Genomic DNA, 13,630 nt, shown 5'->3' on the forward strand with positions numbered 1-13,630 from the left:
GGCCGACATGGGCTTGCGAACTCACCCGCCGTATTCCAGACCTTCACGAATCAGGTGTGATCATCTATATCAATGACATCCTGATCTACTCCCGGAACGAGGCAGACCATCGCCTCCACGCTACGCAGGTCTTCCAAAAGCTAAGGGAGAATCACCTTTACCTCAAGTTTGAAAAAATGTGAATTTCAACGCTCCTCTATTCAGTTCCTGGGCTATATCATTGATGCCAAAGGTATCCAGATTGACCAGAGGAAGGTGGACGCTGTCCGTAACTGGCCCATATACACCGCCATAAAGGAACTCCAACTATTCCTTGGTTTTGCTCATTTCTATTGCTGCTTCATCTTAAAATTAAGTACCTTTATCAGATCCTCTCACCACAAGTCTCCATCTTGGTCTCCAGCAGCCACGGAGGCATTCCATCAGCTCAAGTAGGTGTTCACCACCACCCCACAATGGGTGTAGGAGCAGTGCTATCACAGCAGCAGGGTGATCCAACAATGCTCCATCCATGTGCCTTTTTCTCCAAGAAGTTATCCCCAGCGGAGCAGAACTATGGCATCGGCAATCGGGAACTTCTAGCCATCAAACTGGCTTTGGATGAATGGCGTCACTGCCTCAGAGAAGCCAAATACCCTCGTCAGGCCAGATCGGCTCTATTCTTCACCAGTTTAACTTCACTGTAACTTACCGTCCTGGAACAAATAATCAAAAAGCTGTTGCTCTTTTTCTGTATGCATGCCCCTGACCAACCATTGGGCCCTAGATGACCAGATCGTGGAAGCTAACCACACAGAACCTGTTCCACAGGGAGGTCCTGAGGGATGAACGTATGTTCCATTGGCTCTGTGACTTTCCCTCATGGACTCCGTACACTCTTACCTGAGGTCCGGACATCCAGGCAGCCGACAAACCATCTCGCTCATCCGCAACTGTTTTTTGTGGCAAGGCACTCTCTCCAAGGTACCACGCCATCTTCCTACAAGGAAATGACATCCACTGCCCATTCCTTGCCGAACCCGGTCACACCTAGGAGTAGATTTCATCACAGACCTACCAACCTCTGACTCATTCACCTGCATCCCTGTGGTCATAGACCATTTCTCTAAAGCCTGTCACCTCATCCCATTGAAAAAACTCCCATTTACTTTGAAGACTGCTGAAGCCCCGTTTAACCACGTGTTCCGGGACTACGGCTTACCAGAAGACACCCTTTTTAGACCGTGGACCCCAGATCGTCTCAAGAGTTTGAAAGGCATTCTCCTGCCTCATAGGTGTGTCAGTGAGTTTACCACCCTCAATCGAATGGGGAGACAGAGAGGAAGATGTAACTTCGTTGTAGATGTCACAACGAAGGATCAAACAGCTTGTGAACCGATATACAACTAGTTACAGTCACTTACCGTTAAGAAAAGCTAGCCTATTCAATGTCCATTGCTCGATATAAAGTAAGCTAAAAATATTTCTAGAGAAGAGCATTTTGCTAAATATATGCTCTGTACATATTTATTATGTTTTTACTTAACCCGTTAGTGATGTCTTTATAATAGGCTATGTTTGAATAAATCTATCAGTTAGCCATTGTTTAAATGTTTATTTTTATATTGGATTAGAAACATTTTAGGCCTAAAAAGATATTAACATTCTATATTTATTCGATATAAAAACTGCCTTTATGTGCAATTTAAATGTTTGTACACCTCAGTTTTTTTTAGTGTTGATTATTAAATAAATTGTACTGGTCAGTTGATTATAAACGTTATTTTTGGTTTCCATTTCGTTTTTTGGATAAATTAAAATGTCAATTTCTGTTTATTTCGGTACATCACTAAAATGCATGAAATAATTAAAGTATTATTTCAATACAAGAACAAGAGTACAAGAAAAAATCTGTATAATATTATAGATAATTTTTAATGGACTAGAATATGAGATAAACGGACTTTGGCTTTCATCAGAAGTTTCTATTGTACCCTGCAGCTGGTATGGCTTACAAATCAAGACTTCAGCAAGAAAAGGAAATCAGTCTCAGAATGCCCTGTGGGGCTGATTCAAAGATACTGGATAGCTGTTGGGCTGACTCAAGGTGCACCGACGCTTTTCTGATCTTCAATCATATCATACTTTCAGCATATCAGCAAATTCAGACAGTGTCTCAGACAACGCTCTGAAAATCTTTCAGAGTTTTTATTCATTTTAGGAATGTTTGTGACACAAGGTATTACAATAGAATGTTTAATCTCATCCGTTTTGAGTTTATCAAGACTTCATCAATCAAGTCTTTGTGATTTGATTGAACAGACTCAACTAACCTTCTGAAAGGCAGACTAGCTTTTAAATGAATGCATGAAGAAACACTATTAGGTGCCTTAGTTATCATTAGTTATGCAAATTGGATGCCTTAGTTATCATTCCCAGTCTTGTCTTGCGTTTCATTTGTGAGCCATGTGTGGATTGCAAAATTGTTTGTGAGCTCAATTTGATGGCTGCAGTAAATCAGTACACTATATGCAAACACATTTCTTTTCATTTACTCTGAGTAGCAAAGTGAAGAAATTACACGCTCAAGTGAAACTGAATGACTCACCTTCTTTGGGCACTGCATGTCTCTAGCCAGACTCAGCAGGAGCTCATGAGATATGGGGTCCACCAGGTTAAGGAATGATGCATTCTTATAGAGGATATCATTGAGGGACGTACCCTCTAATCCCAAGTCCTGAAACAGAAAAGAAAACACAAAGTCAAAGTCGAGTCAAGTCAAGTCAAAGTTTATTTATATAGCACAATTTATACAGCCAAAGCTGACCAACGTGCTTTACAAAACATCATGAGACATGAACACGACAGACATGGGGAAGAAAAATGTAAAAAATAGAACATGAAAACAGACAACATTCATAAAATAAATACCTAAAAAAAAAATTTTTGTAGAGATTATACAAATTACTGATTATTAAAAGCAAGTGGAAAAAAGTAGGTTTTCAGCCGTGAAAGGAGAGCACAACGCACAAAGAGAGCACATATTATCAGTCACTCACTCAAGATGCCTTTTCTGACAGTTTCATCATGTAGCTATGCCTCTGAATTACATACATACACATGTGTATTTTTGTCCTTGAATTTATGCTGAAAACTATTAAAATATTACTACTATAAACCACATAAATATACACTGCTATTCAAAAGTTTGGGATCTGTAATTTTTAGATTTTAAAATAAGTCTCTTATGCGCACCAAGGCTGCATTTATTTGATCAGTAATATTGTGAAATTGTATTACAATTTAAAATAACTGTTAAGGTCAGCCGCAAATATAACCCTGTCCACACCTTTTCAGAGCTAATTTTTCAGAGCTGTCTTTAGTAAATCCTGACAGTAGTTTGTACCCCTAAAATGTATGCTAAAATTTATATTAAACTATAACTACCATAAACTACTTACTGTAACATATCTAGTTTAGTCAAGAATCTCTAGGGCGCAGGCTGATCCTGTACATGCAACCTGCAAGCGATCGTTACCACATGGCACAAGCTGATTGGCTTCTGCTGATCCTGCACCCAATGAGATTGCTTGCTCAACATAGTCTGGTTCCTTCTTTGCTGTAAGCTAGTCTTCCAGCATAATATCAGAGTTCCTCTGAAACCCCTCCACCTCCCCCAGCTTCACCTGCCAAGATCTGCTACTGGATTTATGCATGTCTGTACATATCTTACATCAGGGATAGGTAACTCCGGTCCTGGAGGGCCACGGTCCTGCAGAGTTTAGCTTCAACCCTGATAACAACTCACCTGCCTGTATCCATCTAGTAATCCTGAAAACATTGATTGCTTTGTTCAGGTGAGTTTAATTAGGGTTGGAGCTAAACTCTGCCCTGCCCTCCAGGACCGAAGTGGCCTATCCCTGTCTTACATGCCCAGTCTGAAGAAGGGCCGGTGCGCACTCCAGAATCAGGCTCGAGGACCTCACAATCTGGTGAAAGAGCAAGAGAAAGGGGAGGACCCGTCTCCTGCTCTTCAGCCAGATTGACGCGCGAGCCACACGATCTTGTCATCGAGGACGCACATGCTCGCTCTTCCCTAAAGAAGGCGAGTGAGGAGCGGAGCACTTTGATAGGAAATGACTCGCAGTGCTTGCACTCCTAAAGGACTGATATAGCGCGCTTTTCCCCAGACAATTAATACAAATGTCATGTGGATCATCCTCAGAGATGGGCCGTGAGCAAAGTTGGCACGCATCTCTTTTAGGATTCTCTCATCATGAGTCTCTCTTTTTTTCAACTCTTTCAGGGAAAGAGAAAGAGAATGAGAAAGACTTTATTCCTGCCGACAAAACTATTTCCTAGCAAAAGGCATAGTTTTGAAATAAGCAGCACACACGGCACACAATGCGGTTCTGAAGACAAAGGAACCTGAAAGCATGAAGGCGCAGATGTGTTTGCCACATACAGTATGTTCACAACCGGTCAAGCAAAGATGTTTTCCCATAGCGTGTAAATCAGCACAGCATTGAGAGTAGCTTTTGAAAGGGAACTAATGAAACTAAAAAGCACACAAATGTATTAAACTGAGAGAAAACGTATTAAAGAATAGAAGAATTTAACTAAATATTTTGCTTACAGACCGTATGGGTTAAAATGTGAATAATTTTTTTGTGACCCTGGATCACAAAACCAGTCATAAGTCGCACAGGTATATTTGTGGCAATAGCCAACAATACATTGTATGGGTCAAAATGATTTTTTCTTTTATGCCAAAAATCATTAGGGTATTAAGATCATGTTCCATGAAGAGATTTTGTACATTTCCTACCGTAAATATATCAAACATTTATTTTTGTGAGTGAATGCAGCACAATCGCGAACATAAATGGAAAAGTTTAAAGGCGATTTTCTCAATGTTTCGATTTTTTTGCACCCTCAGATTCCAGATCTCCAAATAGTTGTATCTTGACCATATATTGTCCTACTCTAACAAAACATACATCAATGGAAAGATTATTTATTCCGCTTTTATATGATATATAAATCTCAAAAAAAAAAAAAAAAAAAATGTATGACTGGTTTTGTGGTCCATGGTCACATTTGATCAGTCCATCATTAATTTACATGACCCATGTAAACAACTACGATGTTTGCAATGCATCTTTGCAATGAAGTTTTTCTATATTAAATGAGTTAAAACACAACACTGATCTCCATTTAAGCCATTACAGAGAACAATGTTCAAATTTTATAATTTTTAAACAAATTAGCTATCAGAAGCATATCTGATTTGTGATTTTACTGACTTGAGAGAATATTGTCCATGTCGGATAACGTAGGATGTAGAATCCTGATTAATTTAGAATTTTCTCACCTTTTAAAATCTTTGTATATTTATTCTGTTTCTAAATTTGTGTTTGACAGCTGTCCCAAAAAGTCAACCGGCCGACCGGGAAAGTCGAGAACATAACTTTCATGTATTATGCAACTTTGATTTACATAGACGAGAATAACTCTAGAATGGCAAGATCGGGGTGTTTCTGAGACAGAGTGAGAGCCGCAGACTTTCAGTAACAGAGAGGGGGATTATGAAACGGCCTCCATTGGGTTATTAATATTCAGAGACCATATGCTTTTATCTATGGTGACTTGCATATTCGGATGGAACAGGTCTTTGCACTCAGTGCAGTTGGAGTGTGCATGCTTAAATGTGTTTAGCTGCAGGGAAAGAGACGCCCACACCTACCCACCTCTCTGTTCCCTACTCTCCTCCATCCATCTGGCACCAAAAAAAATGTTTCCCCCATTATGGTGTGTTGAATCTCAAAAGAGCACAGGGGTCACTTCAGCTTCTGGAAAGCCCAGCTTAGACCAGCATGAATTTCCATAATGAATATTGGATAGTGCTGGATTGATACTTGAGCTCGTTTCATTCAACCCAGGCTCATTGGAAAAATGTGCCTGTGGCGACATTTCTGCTAAATGATAGTACGTTGCTCTGTGCACATTTCACAACACTTTCAATGTGAAATGTCAAATGAGTGGTACTAAAAGTGTGTTCAGTGAACAGGTGAAATCTGAAAGTGAATCTGACCACATTTTATTACGTTGGTTGTCGTTCAGTGGGCCTACATATTGTGGCAGTTCGGAAATTAAATGTTCAGTGAATGAATGGCGCTAAAATGTTAATTCTTTATTGCATTTGAAAATAACATAGAAATACACCAAACCCTACCCTAACCTAACCGATTGTGTTTAGAAAAAGCAAACATGAGCTAACCATTTTAGCTTCAAAAAATTGTTTTTTACTGGCTCTGGTGTTCATTTCAACTGGAAACTGCAGTGAACTGTATGTACAGGTATGTTTTCCAATGAACATTTGTTGGTTTCCTTGGTGCAAATTAGTAGCTATGCATTGTCTGTAAAAGCTAATAAAAGACTTTCATTTATAGAGTTAAACTGTGTCCAAGTAATGTAAATGCCAATAGTGTTCTATGAAATCCAGACAGCAAGTGAGCAGAATATGAAAAAAGCACGTAACAAGATGTGTAGAACCAGTTATGTGCACATACACGTCTCAAAGAGTGGGCAAGATGGATGTTTTTTTTGTGAGTGTCTAATGATGCTTGACTCTTTACCTAAACAAACCATTTTATCTTAGTATGAACAAACCACACTGAGACACATTATTGTGAAAGTCATCTCAAATTGGCCTCAGGGGTTAGGGAGATGGTGAGTCACATGATGATAATAAACCTTTTAGGATTTGAAATAATTCCTGTTACTGTGACTTCCAAGAATCCTAATAATAACATCTCTATGACAAGCCTTTTGAGAAAGAGACTTGGGTAAAACCGGAAGACAGCTGCCTCGAGTTATATCATACGAGATCTGGGGCTGTCAACTGTTTTTTAAGATGCAGTCCGGCTAGCTGGTATCTCTGTAATATGCCAAAAGAATTATTCATCAATGTGAGATCACTAGCAGTCCTGTCACCAACACACATCTAGAGGAAGACCGGGCAAGATGCCCCAGAGTAGGACGTCCCGCTCTGCTTCAAATTCCACTTGACCAATTAAGTGCATTTACTATTGCATCTAAGTGTACATCTGAACATCATCTTTTGTGGGATTTATTATATCTGAACAGGTTTGAAGTTCCTTTTCAGTTGGTTAAGCACCCGTTCTTAGTTTTCTTTTTTTTTTGTCACTGAATAATAATGCTCTCCGAATTTACATCACATACAATCAATCAAATATGTTAATGTCTATTTGCACATTTAAATAATTAACTAATATATGTAAAAACAATTAATGTTATCTTATATTGCAAATATTTTCACTAAAATATATAAACTAAACTGATACTGAATAGAATATTTAATTTGGTATTTTAGGGGCCGTTTACAAAACACAATTTTAATAAAAACGGAAATCTTTTTATGCGTTTTAGCCATTCATTTACACAACAATCATTGTTGAACAATGGCATTTGGGGCCTGAAAACTGCAAATTGTCGAAAACGGGTTTCAAAATCCACGTTTTTGAAAACAATACTGTTATTGTCTCTGTGCAAAACGGTGACGGCATATTAAGGTTGCGTCTGAAAACTGAAAAATGCTGCCTTCGAAGGGTACATTCCAAAGTAAGAAGGCATCAAGGCAAGTCCTAAATCCAAAGTTAGCTTCACTTCCTGTCTCTTGAGATACCTTCATCTGATTGATTTTTGATATAGCATAGATGTATATTTCACTGCCTTTGATATCCCACAATCCTGTGCTTTCCGACAGTTGAGCTAAAGAAAGAAAGAGGGCGTCTGAAATTTGCGGTTGGTTATCAGTTTGTGTGTAAATGTATGTTTTTAACCAACGTTTTCCACTTTTGATGTCATTTCTAGTGAGAAATGACTATTGTAGTAGGCTACTTAAATATTTGCTTATTTATCACCAAAGCTCTATTTTGCTATAGAACATTAAACCGTTCAATTCACAAGTTCACACTTACATACAATTAGAGGGGGTAAAGTTTAATGCGTATTTGGCGTGCTGTCCGGGGGTGGGTTCCGAGCTCAAAGTTCGGCTCGAACCCAGAGTACTCCCCCCACCCCCCCACCCCTATGTTAGTGGTCTGTTAGTGACCTATGTTAGTGGTTAGGACTAGAAGTGTGGAGAAGGGGTGGTGGAGGGATGCTGCTAAACTGTCAATGTATTGAGGTGAGACTGCTGTATCTATATATACCTCTTATCATTGATGGAGTGCTCTCGTCTCCACCACTTAATTATCTGAACGTGCTCCTCCCGAGCTTCGTTAATAAAACATCATTTGGTGAGGTAGAAACTTTTGGACAGAGCCTCCATGTTCAGTCTGTAGGCGAGTAGCATTACTTTACAAAGTGACATCGCCAACTACTGGCCTGGCATGAATAATACAGCGATTTTAGATGTTTTGCGGATCTGTGAACAGGGATCGTTTTGGCAACGTTGTTGTCTGTTTGTATAACTTTTCAAAAACGTTTTCATTTTTAGTACATGGTAGTTGTGTAAATGTACACTTATATTGCTTATTTTTCTAAATGTATTTATACAACTGACGCATTCCTGTAAATGTAAGTGTTTACTACAGGGCGCCTCTGCTGCTAGAGGGTCCGCATAGTCCTTTTTTTTAGCTGTAACAAATAGCAAATGTTTCCATTTATTTCCCCTAATAGGCTAATATATTGAATGATGCATCATCATCCTGCACATGTTAAACGTTGCAATTTATCATTTGTACATGTTGTTGTTGTACAGGGGGTTATCCTATGTTCTCTTATCAGTTCCTTCCATGTCCACTGTAATTGTGTTAGGTCCTGTTAGCGGCTCTGAAACATGAGACCTATTTTAAATTCTCTGGTTCTTGCTAATGGGAGAAAGCCTTAATAAAGACTGAGAATGCACACAGAGGACCACACCGTGAATCTCTGGTGACATGCTTGTCACCGCATAGGTATCCAAGACTATCTCTCTGTGTAGATTAAACGCTCTCTGCTCTGGGATGTCACATTCTCAGTCTAATTAACAGCACATCCTGAGAGAGGGAGACTATGAAAAGAGGACTATAAAAAACAAAGGGATGACAACAGGCAAACTGTGGAGGAACATTACATAAAAGACTGAATACATGAGAATAGAAGGCACAGTGTGAATAATAAATATGCACAAGAGACTAATAGATATAAGATATCTACAGGCCTGTGCATGTCCTGTCCTTGATTCGTATGGCATGTTGTACATAAGAAAATGTCTAACTATTTTTTTCTGTTCATCTTCCAAACCATGTTTTTATCACTAACGGTACGCCTATAATAACCTTATAATAACCTTTGTTTCAAAATTCTTGTTAAATATATTAATATATTTGATAAGACAGCTAGCAACAGATCCATTTATAATTGGCAGATGCTTTTCTAATCAACAGGATAGAAAATCCACAAAGCCAATTTAGATGAGCAAAGCAACAGCAGAGAGAGAGAGAGAGAGAGAGAGAGAGAGAGAGAGAGAGAGAGAGAGAGAGAGAGAGAGAGAGATGGCTGGATGGATCTTTGGTTGTAAAATAATGGAAGAACTTTTTAAACTCCATTAAATGAGGAATAGCTACCTCATATGGTCCATATAATGATCCAGGCGACATAATAAAAAAGTCTTAACATTTTGGATTTTTTTCAGTGAATTTTTGTGTTTTTTTTATGTTAAAGGTGCAGTAAGCAATTTCTGAGCAACAATGTTGATCTTTGAAATCAATCCAAACAAACACACCCCTCCTTCATTGATCCTCCCCCAAAATGCACAAACACACAATTCAAGAGTAAAGCGCAGAAAAAGAACAAGGATGAACAAACAATGAACATACGTACACTAGAGAATATATAAGCAAGAGTTCATTGTTAGTCGTCAGCAACACACCAGCTCCAGATAAACAATGACACTCACTACTGTCCTGCTACTATAGCTAACACTACAACAACAGCATATCTTGGTTCTGTGAAAAATCAGAACCAATGTTACTCACGTATGGTGCAGACACAACGTAACCTCAGCGTCCGTTTTTGTGCCTTGCCGCTTTAGGTCTCTCCAGCGCTGGAAAGCTTTTCTAATATTAATGTGGGCTCTAAAGCTCTTGCCTGATCATAACCCTTCTTTTTCCAGTGATATTCCTCATATATTTTTTCTTTTGTAATGTATCTCAGCCATCTCTCTTTCTACAATATTTTAGTTAAATCTCCCTCTTTCTCACTCTCTCTCCTCCCCCCCCTCATGAGTGGACACACCCCCTACTGCTGATTGGCTACAAGTGTGTTGTGGTGCTTGGTCCGATACACTTTCAATAGGGTATCTCAGAAATGTCTTACTGCACCTTTAACATACACTTTCCTGTCCCAGCTTAATATAAATAGACAACAATACTGCCCTGCAAAGGCAAAACGCAGTAAACACATGCAGCAACCAATGAGGCGGGGCTATCTGTTTGTCTGACCAATGGTTGATGAGGGGAGTGTTGAAGAAACCTGTTTGAATTGAATACGACAATTGAATACTACAAATACAATAATCGATTTAATCTATTCAGCATCTAGGCATGCCTTAAATTTAATGTAACATACTACATTGTTTATTTACTTTATTGCCTTTTACAAACATAAGCTTTAGACTTATTCTTACACATACACATGACACACTTAAGCAAGTGACCTCCTGATCTCCTCTGTCATCAGCGGTCAGCTCTCTCTCTCTGCTGCTCTGTGCTACTCGTACTCTGTGTTGAATTTGAGCATACGGGTCACACTGACAGAACAAATGTATCATAGAAGCATTCAGGCATTAGTATTAGGTGTTTGTGTAGAGTCTCGACAACAAATAATAGCAGCAACAAATCCAGGGAAATTATTTCTTGCAAGGTGACTCACTGCAGAGTGAGCTGCACAGTCGGTGTCTGAAGTGGAAATGCCATTTCACTTTACTAGATACATTATACGGGTCAATGACACATAAGGATGTCTGAGATCATGAAGACGAGAAATGTTGTTTAAAAAACACGTGGCATATTTTTAGAAATATAACTTTTGTATTCACGGTAGATTGATTCATATGTTTGAAAAACATCATAGCAGTTGTTACACCCAAAAAAATAATGTAAAAAAGGGGCAACGTGTCAAGTGGTGCAACCGTCAAGTAAAAAGTATTAAAATGTTTTCCTTGCAAGAAACATGCAGGTGAGTGTGCACAACTTGGTTTTATTTATTTCATTACTTAAGTTGATTTACTTGTTTTTATTTATTTTTATAGTCTATACATCCATATATTGTGAATTTTGAGACACAAAAATGTATTCAAAAGGTCATAATAAAAAATTTAATTGACAGAGTCATGAGAATCTAAATGGACATTTGAATGTTTTCTGGTCACATGACAACAAAATGGCTCCCTGCATGTTGGTTACGCCACACTGACTTTCATTTGGAAGACATATTTCTCAAATATACATTTTTGGGGATTTTGTTTTTTAGATGAATACATGCTTGTTTTACTTTATAATAGTTTAATAATATTATTTTAAGAAATAATGTTTGAATTATAAATAATATATTACAGTTATAACAAAACAAAAAAATCACGTCAACATTTCTTTTTTCAAGAATTGAAATCTCCAGAGCTACATTAAGCCACACAAAAACATCAGAATGACTTTTAATTTAGAAAAGGAGAACATGTTTACCATATAAGAGGTGATTTCTGCATGAATTTAATTGTATGATGTCTTTGTGTGTTCAGGCAATGATGCACTTGTGCAATATTTGCGTCAGTGATTGCAAACATGATCTACAAATGCAATGCCAATCAAGCAGAGAGAGAGTAAACTCATGCATGTTTTACAGCTGCCCGTGTCAGATGCACTTGTTTATTAAGCACAGCTGGACATTTGCACTCACCTTCCTCAACAGTTTGAGCACGTCCGTCGCATCTTCTATCTTCCTCTCCCGGAGGAGCTTCTGAATCTCTTGGACCCAGGCGACTCGTCTGACATACGGGCTGTGGTTGGCTCTCCTCAGAACCCCCGGCAGCTTATCCGACCTGAGCATTAGGGATGTAAACAAGAAGTCTCCGCTCCGATCGCTCTCTCCCGTACTGTCTAGATGCTTCCGTCGCCTCCTTGAAAAATTATCGTTGTCGAGACTGTTTTGTCGGCTGAGCCTAGAGCCCATGATTTCAGTCACGTTAAAAATCACAATGTTACTCTAAATACGACCTTTTTACCTCTCACGGCGTAACCATAGCAGCCCGGACGATAACGCCCAGTGGTCTCCACATCGGTCCGAACTTGTAGCACACTCGGTCTGCTTACAGTCAGTCAATGTCTCTTTGTGCAGTTCGCCCGACGACACACCACACACGCAGTAGTTTTAGCTGCGGATTTTTCAGTGTTTTGTTCTTTACGCTTTACAGCTCACTGTTGTCAGTGGGACACGTCCGCCTGATGTTCTGGTTGGTATTCAGTGGATGATGGTGATGCTCTTCAGCACCGCGCGTGGATCATTACTGAGCTCTGCTGTCCTGCCATTGGCTCGCGGTGTTTCGTGTATGTGCCCCAAATGCCAAGAGAAAAAGATGTGGTGGTGTGAAATTAAAACATTTTAATCGAATTTTAATTGAAGTTTTTAGTAAAAAAAAAAAAAAAAACTGAGGGTGAATTAAGTGATGTTGAATATGATGTCCAATTTGAAAAGAAACTAGAATCAGTTCGACAAAAAACGTTTGACTTTTGATAAATTTGCCTCTCAGATGTTTAAAAAGTCAATTCAATGATTTCTTAGTCAAACTGTTCTCAGATTTGTTGAAATTTCAGTTACACATGTTTTCTTCAAATTCATCCAAAAATAAATTAGGCATATTTATGCTCTCATTATTGAATTTAGGGTAGGCCAAACACTTTTCAACAAGGTCTCATTTGTACAAATTAGTTAATGCATTAGCTTAACTAATGGGACAGATTTCACAGGAAATTGCATAATTCCATTCCATCATGCGCACTAAATCTAATAGCTTTTTCTGGATGCTTTTGGGAAACGCACCCAAGTATTTAAGCTTTTCGAAACTCGAACCATCTCTTCGCAAAATGATTCACTGTTTGCAATGCACTCGAAATACCAGAGGCTGGCAGCACTTGCTGGTCAAAAGGGTGTAACGCAGTAAACTCACATTAACCAATTGCTAACCTTTTTCAAGAAAATGTAAGCTAAATTATTTTAATATATATTTTAAAGTATTTTAATGTTTACTGCTTGGTTTTGTGTGTTAGGCAGGGCTTGGCAAAATAGGTAGGCCTAGGCCTATTTACAAGTTAGAAATTGTACAAATCATTAAATTAATGCAAACCTTCATTATAAAACTGACGAGATCAGGATCAGGGTCGTTAAGCGTTCACCAGCTCAATGCCATTTAGCAACGAGCCATCCGAATTTTGAAATGTTTCGAAATTACGAAACAATTCGAAACAGTAGACGTAACCAAGGCCGTTTTTTAGCGGCTCTAGTCTGGATGTAACAAAGCCTCGTTTGCTGAAATCGCGTGACTTGGCGAGTTTGACAAGATCGAACCACTGATTGGAAACAAAAGATT

General features: G+C 38.7%; 1 protein-coding gene across 1 annotated transcript in view; it reads right to left on the bottom strand.

The window, feature by feature from the left end:
• lrrc75ba (leucine rich repeat containing 75Ba) overlaps window positions 1–12,519 on the bottom strand; it is a 37,777-nt gene extending 25,258 nt beyond the window's left edge. The window contains exons 1-2 of the mRNA XM_079638182.1: window positions 11,944–12,519; window positions 2,588–2,716 (exon numbers count right to left, since the gene is read on the bottom strand). Of these exons, the coding sequence (XP_079494308.1) occupies window positions 2,588–2,716; window positions 11,944–12,216 (402 nt within the window). The 5' untranslated portion in view covers window positions 12,217–12,519. The remainder of the gene's footprint in view (window positions 1–2,587; window positions 2,717–11,943) is intronic.
• Window positions 12,520–13,630: the final 1,111 nt, after the last annotated feature.

Source organism: Phoxinus phoxinus (genome assembly GCF_949152265.1).
Source record: "Phoxinus phoxinus genome assembly, chromosome: 15".
Lineage (NCBI taxonomy): Eukaryota > Metazoa > Chordata > Actinopteri > Cypriniformes > Leuciscidae > Phoxinus > Phoxinus phoxinus.